General features: G+C 58.3%; 2 protein-coding genes across 4 annotated transcripts in view; both read left to right on the plus strand.

The window, feature by feature from the left end:
* The window catches only part of SCLY (selenocysteine lyase), a 40,783-nt gene extending 38,576 nt beyond the window's left edge, over positions 1-2,207 (plus strand). For 2 of the 3 annotated variants that reach the window (XM_009183452.3, XM_021924202.1), the window contains one exon: positions 1,081-2,207. In XM_009183452.3, coding sequence (XP_009181716.2) covers positions 1,081-1,234 — 154 coding nt within the window. In that variant the 3' untranslated portion in view covers positions 1,235-2,207. Of the gene's footprint in view, positions 1-102; positions 194-1,080 lie in introns of all 3 variants that reach the window. The other variant, XM_017947126.3, reaches the window with a different exon arrangement.
* Positions 2,208-2,330: 123 nt separating this feature from the next.
* Positions 2,331-25,300, plus strand: part of ESPNL (espin like) — a 29,319-nt gene continuing 6,349 nt past the window's right edge. The window contains exons 1-6 of the mRNA XM_003908149.5: positions 2,331-3,475; positions 4,684-4,874; positions 7,388-7,574; positions 10,473-10,655; positions 17,076-17,207; positions 24,729-24,843. Of these exons, the coding sequence (XP_003908198.3) occupies positions 3,182-3,475; positions 4,684-4,874; positions 7,388-7,574; positions 10,473-10,655; positions 17,076-17,207; positions 24,729-24,843 (1,102 nt within the window). The 5' untranslated portion in view covers positions 2,331-3,181. The remainder of the gene's footprint in view (positions 3,476-4,683; positions 4,875-7,387; positions 7,575-10,472; positions 10,656-17,075; positions 17,208-24,728; positions 24,844-25,300) is intronic.

Raw genomic sequence — 25,300 nt, forward strand, 5'->3', positions numbered from 1 at the left:
CAGGGGGAGCAGGGCCTGGAGGGGCAGCGTGGCTGGGGCTGGGGAGGACGGGTGGGCTGGGGAGGGGATGGCCTGTCAGTGCTCACTTAAATCTCATGGAAGGCGGAGCCCTGAGGGCCATGGCGTGAGCAGACTCAGGTGTCAGATCAGCCATCTGCAAGATGCAGCAGAGATTCTGGGATAGCGGGTCCAGGTGAGCGGGTGGCCTGCCTGGCAGAGACTGTGGGGTAGAGGGCGTGGGGCACCCGAGCAGCAGCCTGCTGGCAGCGGGGGAGAAGCGGTTCCGGGTCTGGCCTGCTGAAAATGTGAGACCCCTGTGGGAGGTCGGAGTGAATGTAGGAGAAACACCCAGGGCTCTGGGGAGAGAGAACTGTGGCCAGCGGCACGTGGTCATCAGGGTCAGGGCGGAGGGATTGTGTAGGAGCACTTGGAGCGAGACAGTGGTGGGCCCGGCTCCAGGGAAAAGGAGGGGCAGGACAGGGCCCTGTAGGGGTGGGGGGCAGTGCCCTGCTACAGGAGGGGCAGGAGAGGGCAGGGAAGAAAGGGGTCTGGGTGTGATGAGGGCAAGCCCCTTGGCAGAGCCCACACCTCGAGCCTCCAACAGCCCTGCTTCCGGACGCCCACACACAGTCATCTGTTCCATGGCTAGATACTGGCTGGATCCCTAGTGTCTGCAAAGCCCCATGCCAGGTGCCGTGAAGTTACCAAGTGGCTTAGATGGGCCGCATGGGTGAGGTACTGTCTGTGTCAGCATCAGTGTTCTCCAGGACCTCAGACCCCTCAAGGACAGGAGAGCCCCTGGCCCCAGAGCTCAGTGCGAGAGGGGGGCAGTGTCACCTGGGAGTGCCAAGTGCGAGAGAACTCTACAGGGAGAATGGTGGCGACTTTGAGCCGCACCTTGATATGGGTAGTCTTAGGGGTGTGCTTGGTCCAGGAGTTCAGCAGGAGGCGGATACCAGGCAGGGCCGGCGCGCACCCGGGTGGGTAGAGCCCCACTGGGGGAGTAGTCCAGAGCGGGGAATGCTGTGTCTCTTCCATGTGTCCTTGGCAGCAGCTGCCACCCGGTCTCGCCCTCCCCAGGCCGTCCCCAGTGCTGCTGAACTACGGCATCCCCTTCGACGTGGCCAGGAATGCGCTCCGCCTCAGCGTGGGCCGCAGCACCACCAGGGCCGAAGTGGACCTCGTCGTGCAGGACCTGAAGCAGGCCGTGGCGCAGCTGGAGAACCAGGCCTAGCGCCAGGGCCGCCCTCCCGGCCCCGCTTCTAGGAAGCCCGTGGCAGGGCACAGGATTGTCCCTCCAGTTCCCTCCTGAGGGCTGTGCCAGGATGACTGTCTCATGCCCCCTCTGCATTCTGTCCTGGAGTGCCTGCAAGTGTGCACCCCCAGTTTCCTTCCCTGGATCCCTGCAGAGCTCACAGGGCCCAGGACACCAATGCCACATAGGAACGCCCACATAGGAACTCCCACATAGAACCGTCCTCCAGTGGTGAAGTGGAAACACCAGCTTCATCCACCCTCCCCACTGGGAACTGGGCAAGCCTGTTGCAAGTACCCTTTCCTGGAAGGTGTTTTATAGAATCCAAGTATTTATAACTCATTGTCAGCCAAATGCTATCATGAACATAGGAAACTTGATTTTTTTGCTTTGATCGTGGCCTCGCACATGTACCTTTCCTGAGTGGTCTCTTCTCAGGCCCTTTTTAGTCCCTTTCCAAAGCTGCCCCCACCACCCTGCTCCTCTGGCCTCAGTGCACAGTGGCCCCCAGCCTCTGCCAGGCCTGCTCTGCTCAGCACCTACCGCACACCACCCCTCCTGCTTCCCCAAGCCTGACCCTGTTCTGCCCACTGGCACTCAGGGCTGCGTGCTTCCCCATCCACAGTCCCCAGGCCTTCTCTTCTTGTCCCTTTTGATCATTAACTCAGGGTTTCAGCTCCAACCTCACTGAGCTGGTGCAGCTCCAGATCATTCCTGGGGTGGAAATTGGATCATCCCTGACTCAGCTTTTACCTTAATTTTATTTGCAGAGGATTTTTTTCTCAAAATACTCTGTGGCATTTGGACACACATCCCATGTCGATGTTTGCATAGGAGTCATTTTCAGTGGAATAACACTTTTAATGTGTAGTTTTACGGTTCAAGGAACTGCATAATGATTTTGAGGAAACACTTGCCAGAAACTAAATGAACAAAAGATTTCAGTGCCCGGCTTGGGTCTCCTGTGGTTTCTCTAGTGGGCCCTGCGCTTGGGCACGAAGGCATCTGACGGAGCCTGTGGATGGGGGAAACCAGGGGTGCAGCAGCCCCCAGGTCACCATTGTGTGATGATGCATTAGCCCAGAAATCCAGCTTGAGGCTGCGTCTCCGGGATCCCCTACAAATGGAATGGGTCCCCGATCTGCAGCTTCCCATTGCTGCCAGGAAGAGGTTCTGGTGGTCCTGACTTCCCTAAAGAAGAACTGTGGATTGTCCAGAACAATCTGGAAAGGGGTTAAATGTACTTGGGCTCTTTGGACTGCAGCCCAGAGACTCGGTCAGTGTAGTTGGAGAGGGGGCTGAGGCAGGGGCTGGACACACCCAAGTCAGGGTCCTGGGCCCGTTGCAGGCCCTATGGAGCCACTGCGTCCCCAGAGATTCATAGCCTCCAGGGCCCAGGGCCAGATCCAGAGGCGGAGCGCTCAGCTCTGTGCCAACACAGCCAAACATGTAGACCTACTGGGCAGCCTTCAGGTGCACTGTGGTGGCGGCTGGGGGTCTGCCCTTCTGTGAGAATTGGGGGAACCATCTCCCAGGCTACTCGGGGCTCCTGTGAGAAGCTCAGTGATGCGTGTCCTCAGCCCTCGCTCCGCAGTTGAAGAAGCGGGTTCGTGCCGTCTGGACAGATGTGAGCAGCCTCAGGGCCAGCCTCCTCTCTCTGCGGGCCATGCCCAACCCTGACCTAGCCCGGTGTGGGCCTTTCCCTGTGTGCTGCACTCCATTCTCCCAGCTCCAGGCACCTGGCGCGCTCACACTGTGGGAGTGGCTTGGGCAGGTCCCCAAGGTGTATCCCCCCCACCCCGCCCCAACGCCTCCCATCTGCCCTGTGGCGGCTTATCAGGTAACCAGAGCCGGCAGCTTCATCCACGTCTGAAACAAGAAGCCCTGGCCTGTGCATGAGTCACCACTGAGAGCCCGGGCCAGAGGATGGAGGAGCAGCGGGCACTCGTGGCCGCCAAGGATGGGGATGTGGCAACACTGGAGCGGCTGCTGGAGGCTGGAGCCCTGGGCCCGGGCATCACCGATGCTCTGGGGGCCGGCCTGGTTCACCACGCCACCCGGGCCGGCCACCTGGACTGTGTCAAGTTCTTGGTGCAGCGGGCCCAGCTGCCTGGCAACCAGCGGGCCCACAATGGGGCCACCCCAGCGCATGACGCCGCCGCCACAGGCAGCCTGGCCGAGCTGTGCTGGCTGGTCCGCGAAGGGGGCTGCGGTCTGCAGGTGAGCGGGGACGGGGCAGCCTGGCCTCCACAAACCTGGCTGGGGTGGAACCAGGGAGGTGTGAGCCACACAGGCTCAGAGCACTGGCCACCCCAGGCTCCACGGCCCCGGGCTCTTCGTTTCTCTTGGGGACTCAGTGGTCGCCGTCTCTACCCCACGCTTCTCAGAGCACAAAGTCTTGAGAGCCAAGAACACCTCCTAAATGTTCTTATCACCTCCCCTGCCAGGAAGCTGGGTGTTACCAGTGGGGGTCTTGCCAGAGATCAAGACCCCTTGTCTCTGATCAGGCCTGGTCCACAGGGCCCGCTTCCCAAAGGGTCTAGAAAGGGATCCTTACAGAAGCGCTGTGGGAACTCGGGCTTGAGAGCTGGGAACCCGGTTGGGAGACGGGAGTGAGGGCTGCTGATGGTGACCGTCTTGTCCGGAGCATTTCTACTGGGCCCCCCTCCCCTCTCCTGCCTGCCCCGTCCCCTTTGTGCAGGCAAGGGCCTTCGAGCTGTTGCTCAGCCCTGTGGAGCTTTCAGGACTGAGGGTGAGCAGGACTAATGGGCCTTAGAACACCGCCCAGAGGTCAGAGTTGGGTGGGGGCCGGTGGGACCTGCTGAGATTAGGGAGCGGGAAGGTTCCCCGGCACCTGGCTCACCAGAGGGCCTGAGAGTGCCAGCCTAGCATCCCGTTCCGCCAAGCTCAAGGGCAGCAGGTGGGAGCTGTGCCTGCCTGGGGATCCATTCTGACCACAGGGCCCTTGGAGAAGGCCTAGGTCTGCTGGACCCCTGGCACCTGTGGTGGAAACGCTCCCTGGCCCCAGGGCCCTGTGGCCAGAGGGAGGGCACTGGGGCAGGGAACCAGCCAGAGGCAAGTGTCCTGGGAAGCCTTTCTGACCATGAGCAGAGTGGGCGGGTGTCTGTGGGCACCCGGCTGAGTGGGAAAGGGCCTTCTCCGCACTGGGGACAGGGGCCCAGGAGGGGCAGGGTTGCCAGAGGTGGCCTCCCAAGACCTGGACCTGAGTCCTGGCCCTCCTCTCACCTCAGTCCCAGCAGGGAGCACCTCCCTCCATGTTGCAGGCAGAAATGGAGGGGAGGAGGAAGGAGCTGGAAGCCCCTTCGCTGGGTTGCAGGCAGTGTAAGCCCTCGCCTGGGGCTCCTCCAGCAGCTGGCTCTGGCCACACGGCCTACCCCCCACTCACTGACCTGCCTGGGCCTCGGTAGGACCAAGATGCCTCGGGCGTCTCCCCGCTGCACCTGGCCGCCCGTTTTGGACACCCAGTGCTGGTGGAGTGGCTGCTCCACGAGGGCCACTCAACCACGCTGGAGACCCGGGAGGGGGCCCTGCCGCTGCACCACGCCGCCGTCAGTGGGGACCTGACCTGCCTGAAGCTCCTGACAACTGCGCATGGCAGGTAAGGAGCCCAGGGTCCCGCCCGAGGGGCAGCCTGGGGCAAGCTGGCCAAGGGGAGGCTGCACCGAGGAGGGCCAAGAGGACAGGTTGGTAGCCTTTGAGGTGAATCCTGCAGACGGGCATGCTGTCACTGTGGGGTGAGCTGGCAGGAGTCAAGGGCAATGAGGCCTCTACCCACAGGCCAGGCAGTAGCGGTGCCATGCCAGGGCCCAAGGGGACACAGGCCAACGCTTCAGCTTGGAGAGTGGCTGGGGGCAGTGAGGACAGCAAGATGCTGCTGTGATGCCCAGGGCAGCTCAGGCCCCGCCTGGGGGCGTCTCAGGACCTAAAACAGCTCGGGACGTGGGCAACCGGCGACCTGTGAGGGCACCCTCCCCTCACCTGACAGGAGTGGGGACTGTCTGGTGGACTTGGGGACACAGAGGCTGGAGCTACCTCTGCACTGCCCCATCCCTAGAGCCAGGCGCTGGCCTCATCGTCTCCGGGGCCCTGTGCCCCTGCCAGAATTGGTGGATGGTTAAGGAGGAAGGACAGGGTCAGGACAGCCAGTGAGGCAGAGGGCTTCCCTCCCCACCTGGACGCTCCTCCAGTCCTCACCCTGCTTACCAAGGTCACCGTTGTCATAGGAATAGGCCCTCTGCCTCCTGCTGTCTTGGCTGAGGGTGAACCTTTCCGTCCCCCAGGAACCCACCTACCCCTGACCACGGCTCTTCTCTTTTCAAGGGAGCATCTCATTTGCCTGTCGCTGCCCCAGAGGCCTCAGTGTCCACATCCTCTTAGCTCCAGGACAAGCCCCATGCTTGTGGAATCGGGTTCTCACTCCTGGGTGTTCCCATCCTGGACCGCTTGGCAAAGGCCTTGGGATTCGCTTCTGTGGCTTTTTCCCAGAGCGTCCACACCACCCCCAGCCTTGGCTGGCCACAGTCTCTCTCAGACCCACCTGGCTTTTAAAGAAGTTTCCACCATTGAAAACTGGGAGACTTGGGCTAAGTGCAGTGGCTCATGCCTGTAATCCCAGCATTTCGGGAGGCTGGGGCGGGAGGATTGCTTGAGCCCAGGAGTTCAAGACCGGCCTGGGCAATATAGCGAAGCCCCCACCTCTACAAAAAATGTATTTAAAAATTAGCCAGGCATGGTGATGAGTGCCTGTAGTCCCAGATACTCAGGAGGCTGAGGTGGGAGGATCACTTGAGTCTGGGAGGCAGAGGTTCCAGTGAGCTGAGATTGTGCCACTGCACTCCAGCCTGGGTGACAGAGCAAGACCCTGTCTAAAAAAAACAAAAAGAAAACAGGAGACTTCATGTTAATATGTATACACACACACACACACTCACACACACAAATGGGAAGGTCCTGTACCCCTAGCCTAGTTCCCACCTAGCACTGACCAGCAGCTGAGAGGTGGCTGCTGCTGGCCAGACCATGCCCCTCCAGTGGCCCCCGACCCACTGGCTGCATCATGGCCTGCTCCCAGCCACCACACTGGACACTGCCTGTTCCAACCCTGGATGCAGTCAAGGACGCCTGGCAGAGTCCAGTGAAAGCACGGATCCTCCCCCGAGAAGGACACCAAGGCATACTGGCAGCCCTTTGGGGCACGTTCCATGAGCAAGTGTACCCTCAGGCTCAGCAGGTGCAGGGGACGATCCCTGTGTGGTCCAAGGCCAGGGAACAGCCCCCAAGGTCCTGTGTCCCCCTTGCTAGGAGCAGAGGAGAGGTTGCTAGGGGGCTGGTACTGGCAGGGACTTTGTGAGGGGAGGGGGGTTTAAACCCAGGTGCAAGCCCCTGGACAGATCAGCTCCCAGCCTCTGTCTCCCCTCTGCCAGCTGAGGCCTGTGACTAGACTCTCCTCTGGGGTAGACCCCGCGTTGCTCAGATTCATCCATCAGAAGTGGGGAGCACATGTGGGGGTGCTCGTGAGATCCCTTCATTATTACCCAGCTTCCCCTCTTGAGAGAGGAAGGGCCTGGAAGTGGAGGGTCTGGGACAGGGTGGCGTGGTCAGCAGGCTTGGCGGGAAAGCAGGCACGAGCCGGAGAGTTGACCCTCCCCAGTGACATTGGCCCTGCCTCCACGCCGCCACTGCGACCCCAGCCCAGCCAGTGCAACCCTCACCTCATCACAGGCTGCCACAGCTACCAGGCACCCAGCATCACCTGCCACAGGGCACAGGGCAGAGGGAAACCCCTAAGGGAGTCGGGGTCAATCCCGGGCCTCCACTGGGACAACTGAGAACCTGGAAGGCAAGACCGTGACCCCTCAGATCTAAGAAGATGCATGTTTCTGACCTGGACCCAGGAGTTCCCAGAAAAGGACAGAAGGATAGGAGAGTGGGGTTGCACAGCCACCTGGGGGAGCAACCTGGAGGAGGGAACCCCACAGTAGCAGCTGGAAAGCACGTGGGAAACTCAGCCATCACGGGCAGGGCCAGGAGTCAGCAGTGAAGTCCAAGCAGCTGAGGGATGGGCTCAGCCATAGGCAGGGACTGGGCCTCCAAACCCTCCCTTCCCTGCAGCAGCGTGAACCAGCGGACACGCAGTGGCGCCTCCCCACTCTACCTGGCCTGCCAGGAGGGCCACCTGCATCTGGCCCAGTTCCTGGTGAAGGACTGTGGCGCTGACGTGCACCTTCGTGCTCTCGACGGCATGAGCGCCTTACACGCTGCCGCCGCCCGCGGCCACTACTCCCTCGTTGTCTGGCTGGTAAGTAGGTGCCAGAGGTGGAAAGGGGGACATCCAGGGAGTGTGGGTCCTGCAGCAAGCAGAGTCTGGAGCCTGGATAGTGGCTCCAGAGGGAACTGGGGACACGCAGGGCTGTTGGGGCATCCAATGAGCTGGTCCATGGCTCCCGAGACCCTGCAGGCCCGGCCAGGCTGGGCCCCGGAAGTTTTGACCGCCTGCAGTGCACTCTGCTCTGTGGGGTCGTGCCATGGCTCCCCTGGGGCTCTCCTAGTCCCTCTCTCCCCGGAAGTCCTGGTGGGCCTCCCGGGTGCTCTCACAGTTGGTGGTGGCCCATGTGCTTTGTCTGCGCCCACACCAGCAGTGCCCAGTTCGGGTCACTCGGCCGCTTGTTCAGGCCCTGCCGCCTGAGATCCCCGGGCCAGTCCCCACCTTTCTCCACTTCTGGCCTCTTTGGGGAAGGAAGACCTGAGACCCCAGAGCAGAGTGACTGAGGTTGGGGAGGTGCCATCTTCAAGGGTGGGCTGGGGACTTCCTGCCTCTACAACAGAAAAGCAGAGCGGGTGGCGCCTGTAATCCCAGCTACTCGGGAGGCTACGGCAGGAGAATCGCTTGAACCTGGGAGGCAGAGGTTGCTGTGAGCTGAGATCTGGCCACTGCACTCCAGCCTGGGCAACAGAGTGAGACTCCGTCTCAAAAAAAAAAAAGAGTAGGGGAGGCCCTCTTTGAGGAGGGGACTTGGGGGCAGAGCTGAGGATGGACAGGAAGTGGCTGAACAAGGAGCGGGGCCCAAAGCAACTTCCTGAGGGGGGCACACCTCATTCAGAGGCAGGGAGAGCCTGGCCCGTGGGGCCTGGGGGTGGGCGGGAAAGGCAGACAGAGGTGCTGGGAGGACTGGGGCTCTTTCCTGAGGGTCCTGGGGAGCCATGGAAGGCTCAGAGCCAGGAGCAGCAGGATCTGACTGGCGTATCAGAAGGTCACTGTGGCTGCTGGTGGAGAAGTGCGAGCTGCCTGCCCCCAGACCTCCCACGCTTGCCTGAGGCCTCCTGTCTCCCGGCTCCCACCCACTCAGCTCCAGCTCCTTCTCCAGCAGGCCAGGCTGGCTCTGCCCCCGGGGCCTGTGCATGCGCTGCACCCTGTGCCTGGTACACAGCTCCCCAGGCGCCCCTGGGGCCTTCCCTGACCAGCTGGTTTACTGCGGGGAGCTGCCTGCCCAGACCATCCTCACTCCTGCTTTCCTCCCCCGCTCACCAGCACCAGGCACACGGCACGTCTGACTCCTGGTCTTGGTGGTGGTTTCCACCCGCCGGGGTGTAGGTGCCAGGAGCTCCATGGGTGCAGGACTTCGCCACCCGCTGCGTTCCCCACACCTGGCATGCGGTCAGGCTCGAGAGATGTTTACTGAACCAATGGGCAAGTGAAGGAACGGGGGCCTAGTCCCTTAGGATGGCACCCGCTGCTCACCATGACCCTGAGGCCCTTGGGATGGGTCCCGCCTGCTCACCGTGCCCCCGGGCGCTCGGGATGGTGCTGGCCTGCTCCCCCTGGCCCCAAGGTCCTCAGGCTGGTGCCAGCCTGCCCACTTTGGCCCCAAGGCCACCTGAATTGGCCTCCAGCCTCCCTCTGTGGAGACTGCAGCCCCTCCCGGTGCCTCGCCTGCGTGTGCGCCCCTCCCCACCCCGGGGGCTGCCCCTCCAGCTCCTCCTGCTGGGGCGGTCTCCCACAGAGGAAGCTCTCTTGACCTGGTCCCGCCCTGGCCGTCCTCCCCTCGCCCCTGCAGCAGTTCTGACCCATTCACTCCAGACCTCAGCCTCCCCAACGATGCCTGGCCCCTGGGATGAGCAGTGGCTGCACACAGCTGGCAGAGCGGCAAGAGCTCACCGCAGGAGGTCCGCTGAGCCCTGGGACCGTGCTGAGGCATGAGCGGCCCTTCCTGGGGAGAAAGCGGACAGGCCTTGGGGTCTCAGGGCCAGAGAGGCCACTCCAGATGCGAAGGAGCCCCGCGGCAGCCCTGTCCCTGTCTCTGTTTCCAGCTCATTGTGCTTTGCCTAGCAGACGCTTCTGATCAGTCAGGAGCGCCCTGGCTGCGCTAAGAGGCACTCACACCGAAGGTGGCGGGGGCTGCTGACGGCTCTGCTGTCCTCCTGGCCTCCCCGACGGGGAAAGCGGGCACACTCAAGGCAGGAAGGAGGAAGGAGGGCGAAGGCAGGGAGCCAGCACGCCTATCACCCCTCTGTCAGGAAGGCAGTTTGTCCTAGAAGACCCCCGCGTCCCACTGGCCAGCCCAGGCCCCATGGCTGTCCCAGCTGCACAGGTTTCAGCGAGTCAGTGTAGGGGACTATCACCTGGCTGGTGCTGTGGACCAGAGCAGGGGCCGTTCAGAAGGCAGATGAGGCCCCAGAGGCAGGGCTGGCCTCAGCCAGCAGTGGTGGCCGGCAGGTCAGGGCCCCAAACCTCATTGCCTGGCTCAAATCCAGGCCCTGGAGGGAGGCCAAAGGACCCGCTGCTACAGCAAAGGGGCTCAGTGCAAATGCCCAGCAAGGCAGCGCCACCCTCGGGCCAAATTAAGTTCTTTCCTCCCCTGCCCCTCCCTCCCTTCCTTCTTTCCTTCTCTTCCTCCTTCATAGCAAATGCTTCTTTACTGTTCCCTAGGTATTTCATTTGCCATGATATTTGCTTTCAGATTTAGGACCATGGTGTCTCCAAATTAAGCTACTGCGCTCACTTCACCCCCACCTGGACCCCAGAGGTCCTGCTGCCCCAGGGTGACGGGGACGCACGTGCTGAGCCAGCCCTGTCCAAGGTTTCCTGAGGTTGTGCCCTGTGCCCTGAGAGGCACAGCCAGAGTCCACTTTCAGTTCTGCTCTCAGTTCTGCCTCCTCCCTGGGAGGGTGGCTGCTCCCACTGCTCCTCCTTCCCCAGGTCACATTCACCAACATCGGACTCACGGCACGGGACAATGAGGGGGCCACGGCCCTGCACTTTGCAGCCCGAGGCGGCCACACACCCATCCTAGACCGACTCCTGCTGATGGGTGCCCCGGTCCTGAGAGACTCCTGGGGTGGGACCCCCCTCCACGACGCAGCAGAGAACGGACAGATGGAGGTAAGGTGGGCGTGAGGGAGACAGGGTGAGCAGTCACGAGTGTCAGCCATGCCCAGCACTGTGTCACTGACGCTCATGGCAACCCTGTAAGAATGATGACTTCCCTTATACAGATGGGTAAACTGAGGCTCAGAGTTGCAAAGTCACTTGCGCAAGGTCAAGAGCCCAGGGTCAAGTGGCAAGATCCAAGCTGTATGCTCTCGTCCTGCGTACCATCCTCCCTCCCTTTGCACAGAAACTCCCTGGTGCCTGGTCAGGGCTTGGTCTTGGTGACAGTCTTCTCAGAACAGCCCTTGGGGACGGACCCTCTGCCGTGAGCAGCCTTCGAGCAGAGTTGTGGCAGGGGTGTGATGTCAGCCCCTTTGCTATTACCCAGATAAATCTTGGGGGCTCACATGGCCCAGCCTCAAGGACACGACATCCAAAAACCCCACGTAGGCAGGGATGGTGTTCAAATGTTCAACAACATCAGAACTACACCCAGCCTTTGAGGGTGGGCGCAGCCATAAGCCTCTGGCCCTGCACGGGTGCCCACCCGATGTTGACCTCGTCTAAAGGCGAGACCCCATCTCAGGAGAATGCACACAGTTTACTTCTCCCCAGCCCCATCCAGCCCTGAGCGGTGTCGGGTCTGTTCACCTCTATGAAGTCTCCTGGTTCCCCAGAAGCGCACTCCAGGCCTCTGCAAGGCTAGTCTGGGGGGATTATAAGTGGAAGTGCAACCGACCATCGCATTCTGGGTCTGCAAGCCTGTTGGCCAGGCTGGTCTCGAACTCCTGATCTCAAATGATCCGCCCACCTCGGCCTCCCAAAAGTACTGGGATTACAGGCAGGAGCCACTGCGCCCAGCCTAGTTATTCTTTGAATGGTGTGAATTACACTAATTATTTTTAAAAATTGTTAAATTGTGATTTAAAAATGCATAACATAAAATTTACCATGTTAACCATTTTCAAGCATACACGTGAGCAGCATTAAGTCTGTTCACATTGTTGTGCAGCAGAATCTCCACAACTTTGTCATTTTGCAAAACTGAGACTCTATGGCCATCAAACAGCAATTCTCCATCTCCCTTTTCTCCCAGCCCCTGGCAACCAACATTCTACTTTCTGTTTTTTATGAACTTGATGACTTAGGATACCTCATATAAGTGGAATTTTACAGTATTTATCCATTTGTCTCTGGCTTAGTTCACTTAGCATAATGTCCTCAAGGTTCATCCCTGTTATAACGAGCCAGAATTTCCTTTTTTATGGCTAAATAATATTCCATTGTATAGTGTATACCACATTTTCTTTCTTTATTCATCTGTTAATGGACATTTGGGTTTTTCTGCCCTTTGACTGTTGTGAATCATGCTACTATGAACATGGGTGTGTAAATATCTCTGAGATCCAGCATTCAACTCTTTTGGATATGTATACCCAGCATTAGAATACCTGGATCTACCCTGATTACTTTCAAATGTTACACCGACCTTGCATTCCTGGAATAAATTCAATGACATATTTTTCCTTTTAAATATAGCTGAATTCAATTTGCTAACATTTTGTTTAGGATTTTTTGGCCTTATATTCTTGAGTAAAATTGGCATGGAATGTCCTTTTTTTGTTTTATCCTTGTTATATTTTGGTATCAAAATATGCTACGAATTAGGGAATGTTTCCTCTTTTCCTATTTTTTTAGACATTTTGGTTACATTAGACTTATTTTTTTATTTAAAGATTTTGTGGAATTCACTAGTGAAATCCTCTGGATCTGGCTGTTTCTTTAAGGGAAGGTTTTTAATTACTAATTCAATTTATTTAATTATAGAACTACTAGGGCTTTCTATTTCTTATGTGTTGGTTTCATCAAATTATATTTTTCTAGGATTTATTTCCTAGAAATGTTCTAGGAATCAATTTTATCTAAGTTATTAAGTGTATTAGCATAAAGTTATTTTTTCCTTTATTGTCTGTACGTAGTAAGTTCCCCACTTTTAATTCCTGATGTTGGTTATTTTCTTCTTTCTTTTTTTGTCTCAATCAGCTTCACTGGTTATTAGTCACTAGTTTTTCCAACAGTCAGGTTTTAACTTGTTCAGGGTCCTCCAAAAAGCATTTAATTGTCTCCAATGTATTTTTTTTATTTCATTAATTTCTACATTTATCTTTGTTATTACTTTCTTTCCTAAATTACTGAGATGGGTGCCTACTTCAGTTACTTTTAAACCTTTTTTCTTTTGTAATATATTTATTGAAGGCTATAAATTTTCCTCCAAGTACTGCTTTAGCTGTATCCCACTGTTTGATAATTGTTCAGTTAAAAAATATTTTCTAATTCCCATTTTGATTCTTATTTGCCCTAGGGATTCCTTGGAATTATGTTTCTTAATTTCCAGATATGAAGGCGTTCCTTCCAGCTATCTATTTGTTATTAATTGCACTGTGGTCAGAAAATATACTCTGGTGATTTCAATCCTTTGATTTTTTGAGAAGTTACTTTATTGCCCTGTGTATGGTCAATTTTATCAATGTTGCATGTGTTCTTGGAAAGACTGTAGAGTTTGCGGGCTGTTCTCTACATGTCGTTATATCATTGTGTTCTTCAGATCTCCATAGGTATACATTTTAGTTTATTGGATTTCAAATGGCTCGAGAGAAGTGTGTAAACATTCCTGGCTATTATTCTGGATTTGTCTGTGTTTCCCTGTAATCCTGTCACCATTTGTTTTGTATATTTTGAACCCCATATCTAGTCTGTTTTAGCTGATATATGTATACACATGACTTTTCTTTCTGTACTCATTTGATGGTGAAGCTTATTCATACTTTACTTTCAGCCTTCTGAATCCTTGTTTGCCAGTACCTCTGGTTAGCCACATGCAGTCATATTTAGTTTTTTTCATCAGCCTGACAGTCTTTATCTATTGGTGCATTTAGACCATCTACAGTCGTATAATTACTAATGTTTAGGGGTTTATTTTTACTCTCTTATTTTGAGGAGATGTTATCTGGCTGCCTGGGTTTTTCTTTATTTAAAAGTAGTAAGCACTTTTGTTTTTGTCTGTTAGTTCTCAGAGCTTTATTTCTATTTCTTTGTGGGCTGGGTCTTCTGGTTCTCATTCATGGTATCTTATTTCCTTGTATTTTTTATTTTTGTTGACGTATGCTGACATTAATATGAAAAATGAAGTGTAGGCATAACTGGAGGCCTTGGCAATATCTTATTTGCCTTTGCTGGGCACATGTGGGCTCAGGATCGTCTTAATCTGCATTCCAGGCAGGAAGTTCCCAGGACCACCTCCATGATAGGAAGCAGGGGCCTGACTGGCATCTGGCTTCCGTTTTCTCTGAGGGTAGAGCCCTTGGCCTACATCGGGAGGTAGTCAACCAGAGCTCCCACCCTTGGCAGAACCCGCACTGTTCCTGGCCTGCCTGGTCCCCTGAGGCTGCTGGAGGACAGTGTTCTTCTGGCATCAGCCCAAGCTCAGGGCAAGGGCAGTTCTGAGTGCTGGGCTCCCCCACCACCCCCTACCCCCCAGGCTTTCCTTTTCCCCTGAGTGTGGCCGGATCACTCCTCCCTGACTTCTGTGTTACCTTACGGAGGCTGTTGGCAGGTGACTTTTACAGAGAACCCGTGTTTCATGTCCTTGGGCAGTGGGTTGGTTTGACCCGCCTGGTTCTCTCCTCCCTGGAGTAGTGGATCCGTCTGCTCACCTGCCTTTCCACTGCTGTGGCCTCTGCACAGACTTCCGGACAGAGTTCCGTCTGTCACCACCCACCCTCTGCTGACAATCCCAGCGGCGATGTGGTCCATTACTCTGGGGGAGATGTTCCCTTCCTCTTCCCCATGGCTCTGTTCCTGTCAGGGCCATGCCCTCTCTCCCCAGCACCATCTGGGGCCAGGTCTGACACCTGTCCCCCTTCCTCTACCGTGACACCCCTCATACTCCTGCAGACCCCGTAACTCCCCTCCTCCACATCCTGGCCTCCTCTTCCCAGCAACAGCTCCTTGGGGACGCTCTGCCTCCACCCACCCACACACCCACCGCGTCCTGGCAGACTTTTGCCATTCCCCCAGCCCAGAGCCTCTGGGAGCAGTGCCTCTCCCAGGGACTGGCTTCAGCAACCGGCCCCAGCCTTCCCAGCCCCAGCCTCCTTGCACATCTGACAAATGCTTCCTGCTTCCTCAGCCACACCAGCCACTGGCTCAGCCCTTCTGGTCCTCCAAGAGCCTTCAGGCATTATCTGGTTCAAGCCTCCCAGCAGGCCCCCAGGAAGGGGTGTGCGCACACCTGATTTTGTGTGGCCCCACAAGCTCAAAATAGTTCTCCCCTTTTTAAATGGGGGAAAAGCAAAAGAATCACATCTCATGACACATGAAACTCATCTGAAGTTAAAAGTGTCCACAAATAAAGCCTCGTGTGCACCCGGCCATGCTATGGGTGGCAGCTTTCACACCACAACCAGGGTTGCGTATTTGTGCCAGAGCCGGCGGCCCCCGGCCTGAGCTGCTTACTCTCTGGAGGGCAGCGCGGCACCCAGGAAGGCAGGCAGTGTGCAAGCAGACACCTGAGTCCACAGCTTAGAGGCACAGGGTCATTATCCTCAGGCACTACAAGCCCGTGGCCCTGTGGTTCTGCAGCAGGTCTTGTGGATCTGCAGGGCTTCCAGGATGCAGGGCTCTTTCCATCTTCATGTCCACCTTCCTCTGGTGGTGCCGTGGCCTCTTCAGGCTGTGGCCACCTTGGAGGCCATGGAACTCAGGGCAGAGGAAGGAGGGGAAGAGAAGCCCTCCAGAGAAGAATTCCCCCAGGACGAGGCACTCACCCTTGAGGTCTCGAGCTGACCTGCTAGCTGCACAGCTGGGTGTCGGTAGAGGCCAGGGGCGAGGAAGGCTGGTGGTGTCGGCCATAGATCAGTGCAGCTGTCCCTACTTTACAGACAGGCCCAGTTAGCTGGCCAAGTTCTCTGACCAGCAAGTCACAGAGCCAGATGAGCTCAAGGCCACTGGACTTCGCTGCCAGGCCCCCTGCCACGCACGACAGCGTCACGTTGTGTTTACTCACGGCAGGCACACGCGCCGCTCCACATGCATGCTGAACCTGTATTTATCTGTAGAGAATGAACACTAATTGCACCTTTTATAGGTGAGGCACCTGCAGTCCAGAGAGGAGCTGAAATTTCCTTTGGGGTCTCACAACTTTTTTGAGATGGAGTTTCACTCTTGTTGCCCAGGCTGGAGTGCAGTGGTGCCATCTTGGTTCACTGCAACTTCCGCCTCCCGGCTTCAAGCAGTTCTCCTGCCTCAGCCTCCTGAGTAGCTGGGATTAGAGGCACCTGCCACCACACCTGGCTAATTTTTTGTATTTAGTAGAAACAGAGTTTCACCATGTTGGTCAGGCTGGTCTGGAACTCCTGACCTCAGGTGATCCACCTGCCTTGGCCTCAAGTACTGGGATTACAAGCGTGAGCCACCGTGCCTGGCCAAGGGTCTCACAACTTCTTACTTAGTTCACTTCAGTGTCACCCAAAGATGCTGAGGCCCAGCTGGTCTATCTCAGAGATACGTTTGCGTCAAAGGCACAGTTTTGTGAACACGGCATTCGCCTCACTCAAGTTCGTTTTTGTGTTTCCCTGGTACCACCAAAGAGACACAGAAATATTTGTAGAATAAATACATACAGAATAAAGTACAGAATTCATTATTGAGGTCCCCTGACCCTCTCCCATCTGAATCCTTCACAGGCCCAGATGTCCTCCAGCCTTCCAGTCCTGTGGACTCCCTCCCCAGCTTTCTTCCCTCCCCTCTTCCTCCCCATTCCCATCACAAGAGCCCATCAGGTACAAGGAGACAGGAGGGCCCTGGCCCCAGGTTGGCTGGGTAGGAGCATGCAGTGTGGCTGGCAAAGGTGGTGAGCAGCCTTGGTCAGGCATGAGCTGGTACTCCAGGTGCCAGGGGGGAACCTTGTGGGGCCAGGAAGATGGTCCTATGGAGAGTGGGGCTGTGGTGGGAGGTGGCCCTGAGTCCCCGGCACGGGGGCCGGTTGCTTGTCTCTCTGAGCCTTGTTTGTTCACGTGCGTTGATCCACATCTCCAAGGGTGGCAAACATGGAAACTGGTTCTGCATTTAATGCCTAGGACATGGCAGCTGTGAGGGGTCTGGACGGGGCACCCTGATGCCTGTCAGCTCAGCACTGCTTCATATCCAGTGCCTGGTACTGTCTGTGCCAGGACAGGGTGGCTGTGGGATGAGGCTTGGGTGCTCCTAGGCAGGTCTCTGGAACCCCACGGCCCAGATTCAAGTCCTGCCCCTGCTGGGAAGGGCACCAGGGCAGCCTGTGCCATGGGGCCAGGGGAGCGGCCTGCACAGGGCCAGCCCATGGGCACCTGGTGAGTGTCGCGGTGGGTCACACGTGTGCCCTCCTCACTGCAGTGCTGCCAGACCCTAGTCTCCCACCACGTGGACCCCTCCCTGCGGGATGGAGACGGTTACACGGCGGCGGACCTGGCGGAGTACCACGGACACCGGGACTGTGCCCAGTACCTGCGGGAGGTGGCCCAGCCGGTAAGGCTCAGGGTCCCCAGCTGGAGGCATGGAGGGTGGGCCCAGATCCCAGCCAGGTCCCCACTGCTGAACCTGCAGCATAGTCAGCTGGGAAGCTCACCATATCCAACTCATACATGGCATCGGAGCCAGGAGCAAGGGCCTGGGCAGGACTGAGGTGCCACAGGGCAGCCAGTGCTAGGGTAAGGCTGTGACAGGAGCTGTGACAGGGGCCAGGACAGGGGCTATGACGGGTGGGGCCAGTGCTGTGACAAGGACAGGGGCTGTAACGGGGATCAGGAGAGAGGGCATGTGACAGGGCCTGGGGCCATGGCTGTGGCCAGGGCCCGGCCTGGGCTTGTGGCTGGAACTTGGCGAGGTCATGCCATTCGTCTGGGTCACAGAGACCACACCTGTGATTCAAGAGCCTCCGTGGCCAGAGTTCCTCGTGGGTGATGTACGTCAGACTGAGGAGCCCCAGGAGTGGGAGCAGAACCTCCCAGAGGTGACCACAAGGCAGCCAACAGCCCTGCAGCAGCCGGAAGGCAGCAGATTCCAGCCCTGGCTCTTGTCCCTCAGCCTGGGACCCCACAGCCTCTCATTTCCCCATTTGTAAGGACAGGGATCTTGTCTGTCCCACTAGTCCCCAGCCCTTAGCACATGACAGGGCTCAACAAGTGTTTACTGAATGAACAAATGAGCAAATGGACAGAAAAGCAGGTGGATGCATGAGGGTGAACAGAGGAAGGGATGGATGGGGAGGGAACAAACAGAGGAGGAATGGATGGGGCAGGGAGGCCAAAGGAGTGAGAAATGAGGAGAGGGCTACATGGAGAGGGGAAAGCTCAGGAGGGCGGACGGAGAAGAGATAGGTGGAAGAGGAGTGGACGAAGAAGGGTGGAAGGAGGAGGGTGGATGGAGGAGAGATGGAATGGAGGAGGAATGGATGGAAGGATGGATGGAGGTGGATGGAATGGGTGGAGGAATGGAATGGATGAGTGCGGATGGATGATGGAACGGATGGATGGAAATGGATGGAGGAGGGTGGATGGAGGAATGGATGGAGGAATGGATGAGGGTGGATGGAGGATGGATGGAGGTGGATGGAAGAGGGTGGACGGAGGAGGGTGGATGATGGAGGAATGGATGGAGGAGGTGGATGGAAGGGATGGAGGAGGGGAAATGGAGGAAGGAATGGAGGAGGGATGGAGGGATGGAAGAGGGGTGGAGGGGTGGAGGGATGGATGGATGGAATGGATGGAGGGTGGAGGGTGGATGGATGGAGGAAGGTGGATGGAAGAGGGTGGATGGAGGAGGATGGATGGAGGAAATGGATGGATGGAGGAGGAAATGGAAGAGGGAATGGATGGAGGAGGTGATGAAGATGAGATGGAGCTGGGTGATAGAGGAGTTGGATGGAGGAGGGTGGATGGAGGAGTGGATGGATGGAGGAGGGTGGATGGAGGAGGTGGATGGAAGAGGGTGGATGGAGGAAATGGATGGAGCTGGATGGAGGAGTGGATGGAAGGAGGGATGGAGGAATGGACAGAAGAGGAATGGAGGAGGGAGGAGAGTGGATGAAGGATGGAGATGGGAGCTGGGTGGATGGAGGAGGGTGGATGGAGGAGGGTGGATGAAGGATGGAGACGGGAGCTGGGTGGGTGGAGGAGGGTGGATGGGGGCAAATGAATGAAGGAGGCAGTGGGAGAGGGTGCTTTGGCATCCACATTGGAGTCAGGTCACCCCCATGTGCTCCCACCCGACCTTCCCTCTCTATTCCAGGCCCAGGGCAGTTACTGTGACAAATTCATCTAACCTGCCTCAGTTTCCATCATGCTTCTTTTAGTGACCACCCCTTCAGAAAGGTGTTCTGAAATCACCTGACCCTTCTTTTTGGGTGAGGGGACTGAGGACCAGAAGGTGTCATTGCCCTCCAACCCCCAAACCCCTTGTCTCCCCAAGGGGTTGCTGGCCTCTTCTCTGATGTGTCCTCTCAGAGCATCTGGGGCCAACTGGGGCAGAGCCACAGTCCCCCCCACCCCCCAGCCCCTGGGGCCTGCCGGACACTTGTCACACTGCCACCACCGGGGCCTCTGTTAGCACTGGTGGAAACCCACACCATCCTGCCGCGCTGCGCAGGTGGCTCAGGTGGCCTCCAGAGAGCACGGCTCTGCCCTGGTTTTGCCCTCGGTGCAGCAGTTTCAGGAAGCAGAATTCAGTCACTGCTGGAAGTCATGTATTTACTAAATGGTGTGCTTGCTAGACGTCCAACGGGTCCTGGTTCAGCAGAAGGCTGTCTTTCTGGCTTGGCTTGAGAAGGTGGTGGTGCTCTGCTGGCTTCTCCACAGAAGGCGGGGCTCCACGGCCCGCAGCCCAGGAGTGCCGACTGCCTGGGTCTCCCAACTGCCTGGATCTCCCGCAGCTCCTTCAAGGCCGCTGGGTCGGCCTCGGCCTTTTTTGGGCCCATCCCTGCACTTCCTGCCTGGATGGCAGCCAAGATTAGGCGATGGGGAGGGCAGCCGCTCTGCTGGTGTCCCAGCCTCCACAAGCCCCTGGCACAAGGGAACAGCCACGCCCAACCTCCTGGGAGTCTCTGACACTGTTCCTGCCCAGCCATTCTGGGGTCCCATGCGTGGGCTTTCTGTCCAAGCAGCGCCTCTGCCTTCTGTCCCCAGACCCCGTGGTAGTGGAGGACGGGTTGCGTTAGGCTCGCCGTGTCCTTCCCATCCACAGTCCCCTCCTGCCTGCGCCTGGGTGCCCCCTGCCCAGCACATGAAAACCCAACCCTGCCACCTTCCCGGCTCCTCGGTGTGCAGCTTCAGGAGCCGGTTTGGGAGCTCGGGGTGGGGACTGGAGCATGTCTCTGTCTTCAGCCTCTGGGAGGGTCTGGTGACAGCAGGGGGTGCTCATCTCTCATCACTGGAGCTGTCTCCCCTCCAGGCCTCTGAGGGAGAGCAGGCTGTCAGCTGTGGGCGGGGGGAGGCCATGTGCCTGCTGCAATATTGATGGGAATGCAGTCCGCAGGGGCTGCTCGCACTGGCCGCCTCCGAGCTGGCCTCAGAAGAGGTAGTGAAATCCATCGTCTTCCCCATGACAACACAGCGTGTCTCCGCCCCCAGGGAACTCGTGCATTCCAAGAGCAACAGCAGCTTGGGGAGCAATGCTGGACAGCAGTGCTGAGACCTGGCCTGTGGGAGGTGCCCCCTCGTGCCTCCTTTGTGTCGGGTCTGTGGGGCCTGCCCAGCTTGGGGTCTGCTCAGGGTGCTAGGGACGGCCAGCCCTGCCCCTCCCTGGGCCTTGGGGACCCCTCTCCACGCAATGAGAGATGGGGTCTTGAAGTCCTGGGGCTGCCCTCAAGGCAGGCCCCCTCCCCTCTGCTAGCCAAGCAACTGGGATCCTGGCTGTGGGGCTCTGAGCGCCCTGTCTGGGCAGGGACGGCGCATAGAACCCTCCATGCTTGGGGAAGAGCCTCTGGCACCTCCCGTGGTGTCCAGGGCTGTCCCACTCACCCCCACCTGCCAGCACTGTGCTGCCCTTCCTGGGCATGGGGCGCAGGCAAGTTCTGAGCATCTCTAAACCCCAATTTTCTCACCACAGGGTCTCTCTCTGTCACCCAGGCTGGAGTGCAGTGGCACAGTCTCAGCTCACTGCACCCTCAGCCTTCCAGGCTCCAGTGATCCTCCCACCCCAGCCTCCCAAGTAGCTGGAACTACAGGCACATGCCACCACACCCAGCTAAGTTTTGTATTCTTTGTAGAAATGGGGTCTGGCCATGTTGGCCAGGCTGGTCTTGAGCTCCTGGGCTCTAGTGATCCTCCCACCTCTGCCTCCCAAAGTGCTGGGACTACAGGCATGAGCCACTGCAGCCGACCCAGAGCCTTGTTTTTTGGGTAAAGGAGAAGCTCCTCGAGCACCCAGTGAGGCGCCTGCCCTGGTGGGCCCTTGAGACAGGTGTGCTCTCCCCGCTTCAGTCCAGAAAGGTACTGAGACATCTTTATTTTATATACGAGGAAACTGAGGCCCAGAGAAGGTGAGAGGCTTCCTGGGCACTCTCCTCCTGCTGGGAAGGGTGGTACCCGCCCAGTCAGTAATGGAATCTCAGCCATGGCAACTGCTGTCCGGCACCCATCCGTGGGCCGTGATTCTCTCTGCCCGGGTGGCATTACAGGCCTGTGACCTGGCTCACCACGATGCTCTCCATGTATAATGCATGGAACCTCCTCGGTGCTCAAATCTCACCAAAAACCAGGGACAGGGACAGCGGGCTGGGCCATGGGGCCACATGACCACCAACCTCAGGGCAACTGTCCAATGCTGGGATTCGGGGCAGCACGTGTCTAACTGTTAAAACCCCAAGGGACGGGACTCCCACGTCTGTGCCTCCAGATCCCTGAGGCTCCACTGTGTCCAGGGCCTTCCTGTGGGAGGCAGGGGTGTGGTTACTCCCGTTGCCGGGTAAACGCCACAGCCAGGCTTCTCATCCCTGTTAAAACCCAGAGACCATCCTAATACCGATGGTGGCAGCAGCGTGGAGGTCTGAATGCCACCATCATGCAGGCCCCTGCCAGGTGCTCTCCATAGTCCCTCAACTTTCCAAGAACCCTGATTTATAGGCAAAGAAATGGAGGCTCAGGGGGTGGCGTCCTGGGGCTTCTCGCTGGTGAGGAGTGGAGCAGGGCTGGGCCACAGGGACCTCGAGTAAGGTCCCCCAATCCACAGGTGCTGTGCTGGGGCCAGAGCCCGGTAGTCGCCTGAGCCCCAAACTAACTTCCACCTCTTTTGTCTTCCCCAGCACAAGAGGGCCGCTGCCATCCTGCCAAGCCCCTCACTCTGCCAGGGGTGGCCCCTCCCCACAGACAGCAGGTTTGATCTCAGGGAGGGGGCTCAGGGCTCCCAGGCAAGGGCAGAGAGTAGGCGAGAGGCACCATCCCACTTCTGGCTCAGTCCTGGCTGGGCAGGGGACAGTGCAAGGGCATTGGGGTGGCCTTGCTGTTGAGGGCCCACTCGAGGCAGGGCTTAGCCACCTCTGTTGGTGGTACCACTTGTGTCCGGCTTTTCTGGCCATGTCTGGTCTGGAGTCTGACTGCCCTGCTTGAAACAGCGAAGCCAGCCTCTCACTATGGCCTTCCTTCAGCATGGCAGGGAGCACACATCATGTTTTGTGGCGTTCCCTTGCCCCTGAGTCCCAGGTGGTGCAAGTTGGGTCCCGATGGCAGCTGTGCCGCATAGGTTTGTATCTCCGCCGAGGACCCTCGAGTCTGGGGAACACCATGTTGCTCAGCAGAGGGCAAGTCGCTCCCGTCCCTCCCGTCCGCTCCCCTCCGGTCCGTCCCGTCCTCCGGTCTCCTGTCCATCCGCTCCCCGTCCCCTCCGTCCATCCCCGGTCTCCCTGTCCCTCCGCTCCCCGTCCACTCCATTGCTCCCCCTCCATTCGCTCCCATCCACTCCACTCCATTCCCCATCCATCCATCCTTTGTCCATTCCATCCCTCCATCCGCTCCCCATCCCCTCCATCCTTCCATTCCCTCCATGCTCCATCCACTCCATCCCTTCCATCCGCTCCCTTCCCCGGTCCATTCCACTCCCCATTTGTCCCTCCATCCCTTCCCCTTCCATTGCTTCCATCCTCTATTTATCCCCAGTCCCTCAGTCGCTCCCCGTCCCTCCGTCGCTCCCCGTCCCTCAGTCGCTCCCCGTCCCTCAGTCTCTCCCCGTCCCTCCGTCGCTCCCCGTCCCTCAGTCGCTCCCCACCCCTCAGTCGCTCCCTGCACACACAGCCCTGAGAAGCGGCCCAGAAAGGACAGCCAGGCTTTGTGTTCTTGGTCTTTCCCCAGAGGCTGACCTCTGTGGTGTCCCCCACCAAGGAAGCAGCTGTTCAAGGGCACTGGAGAGAGCAAAGGCTGAGGTCTCCTGTGAGACTCTCATCCCAGCTCTGCGGCAGCCTGGCTCTGGGGCCTTGAGAAAGCCCCACTGCCCTCTCTGAGTCTCAGTTTCCCCATCTGTGCACCGGGAGCCGTAATGTGGGTGGGGCCGGGGACTCCTCTGGATGGTTTCTCTTCTCATGGGGCCCAGGGGTCTCAGGTCCCCTTCAGTCTCCCAGAGCGTCCCCTCCCCGGCCGCTGTTCTGTGGAGAGTTAAAGGGGCTGTGGTAAGGAATCCCGCACCCAGCCCAAGCCCCGCCTGGCCACCTGACACCTCGGCCTTCAAATATTCATGTGACGCCTCCCACTCCTGGGGGTGGCAGCCTCAGCAGCCCCCGGTGTCCCAGGACAGCTGTACTCCCTGAGCTCTGCAGTTCGCGTCTGAGGTCCTCCGGGGCTGGGGCTGGGCGGTCACTCCCCAGCCCACCGTGCACCAGGGTTCCTGGGCTGTGGGCACAGATTCCTGGAAGGAGTGAGGTGCGTGGGGGCTGGGAAGATGGGCTTTCAGACTGTGTTCCCTCCCCCGCGGCCCAGTGGGGTGAGGGTCCTGGAGGGGAGGTGGCTGAGGGGCCACCCAGCATCCTTGCCGGGAGGCAGCCTGTGCCACCTTGTCCATGAGCAAGGGAGGCTTGGGGAGGCCAAAGTTTTGCTCACGTAGGACCGGCTTCACTGCAGTCCGGCCCCAGTGCAGTGTGAAAAGGGGCCCCTGCGTTCAGAAAGGAGAAGGAATTCGAAGGCAGAGACAGCCGTGCATTCGAGCAAGCTGCAGCAAGGGTCCCTCCCGCTCTCCCAACAGGCTGATGTGAATTCTCTGCTCTGCCCAAGGCTCTCGCTATCACTGACCCTGGAGCCCTGATAGCCACGTCTGGTTTCCAGTGCCCACTGGAGGGCAGGGACAAGAGCTTTGGTCTGACACGCACGGCGGGGGAGGTGCCCAGAGGGTCCGTGGCATGTGGCCCTGCTGGCTAGGGACAAGGGCTGCCCATGCCCTTGGCTGGTGGGCACATTAGGGACCCCCATCCTACTCCACTGCCCTCCCCTCTCCTCACCAGGTTTCTCACGGGGCCTCCACCCCCAAGACACTGACCCGTGTCAGCCCCAAGTCAGGGCTGAAGTTCCAGGCCGACTACAGCACAGGAGTCAGGGCAGTCGGGGAGGCGGGTGTGCGGAAGAGTGTACATGCATGTGTGCAGGAGAGTACATGCGTGTGTGCAGGAGAGTACATGCATGTGTGTGCATACGTGTGCACGTGTCTTTGTGAGACCACAGGGCGCTGAGCACAGCTGAAAACCAGGCTCTAACCCAGTGCCCAGAACCCCAGAGCTCAGTTGCCTCCAGAGGGAGCCTGGAAGCTGAGTTTTGAGATGGGGGTGGCCCACTCAATAGAGGTGGCAGCAGGTGGGGAACCAAGGTGGGGTCCTGGGAAGTGATGGCACTCAGGCAAGAGATGACCCTGCAACAGAACCCTGATCAAGGACCTGCCCCTCTTTCTTACCACCTCCTTACCTGTCCCAGCCCTTCTCAGATGCACAGCCTCGCCCACTGGGTGCTCCCACCCCGTCTAGGTGAGTAGGGAAGAGCCCACAGGGGCCCCCCACTGACCAGGTCCATCCACCCACAGGTGCCCCTGCTGATGACGCCCCCACCACCGCCGTTCCCCCCACCTCCACTGTTGGCCACGAGGCCCTCCCTGGAGGATGGAAGAAGAGGAGGCCCAGGGCCCGGGAACCCCACCTGTGAGTGCACAGCCCCACGTGGGCCGGCTGGGGCATGGGCCTGGGAGTGGGTGCCACTGGCCTTCCCTCCAAGGTCCTGGACCGGTGGGGAAGTCTGCGGGCAGCCGGGCATCCCATCACCCTCCCTCCCCAGTTGCTTCCGGGTGTCCTTGGCTGCCTTTGTTGCTTTGGAAAGCAGAGGATTAGCATTTTGCATGGTGAGCACTTACAGTCACAGCAACTTGTCCAGGGGTGAACGCGGGGAGACGGGCCGGTTGGGCCCAGGCCCCTTGTGGATGGGCTGCTGTCCCTGAGACCCCAGCACACCTTGCATGCGTGGGCTAGCAGGGCAGGGGACGGTCCTCACACTGTGGGCCACCACCATTAGGGGTCTGTGAGCAGCACTGATTGGAATGGCATGGAATGGCATGGCATGGCAAGAAAACATCAGCAGGTGCCACAGGTAGTGAGGGCAAGC

Source organism: Papio anubis, chromosome 10 (assembly GCF_008728515.1).
Source record: "Papio anubis isolate 15944 chromosome 10, Panubis1.0, whole genome shotgun sequence".
Lineage (NCBI taxonomy): Eukaryota > Metazoa > Chordata > Mammalia > Primates > Cercopithecidae > Papio > Papio anubis.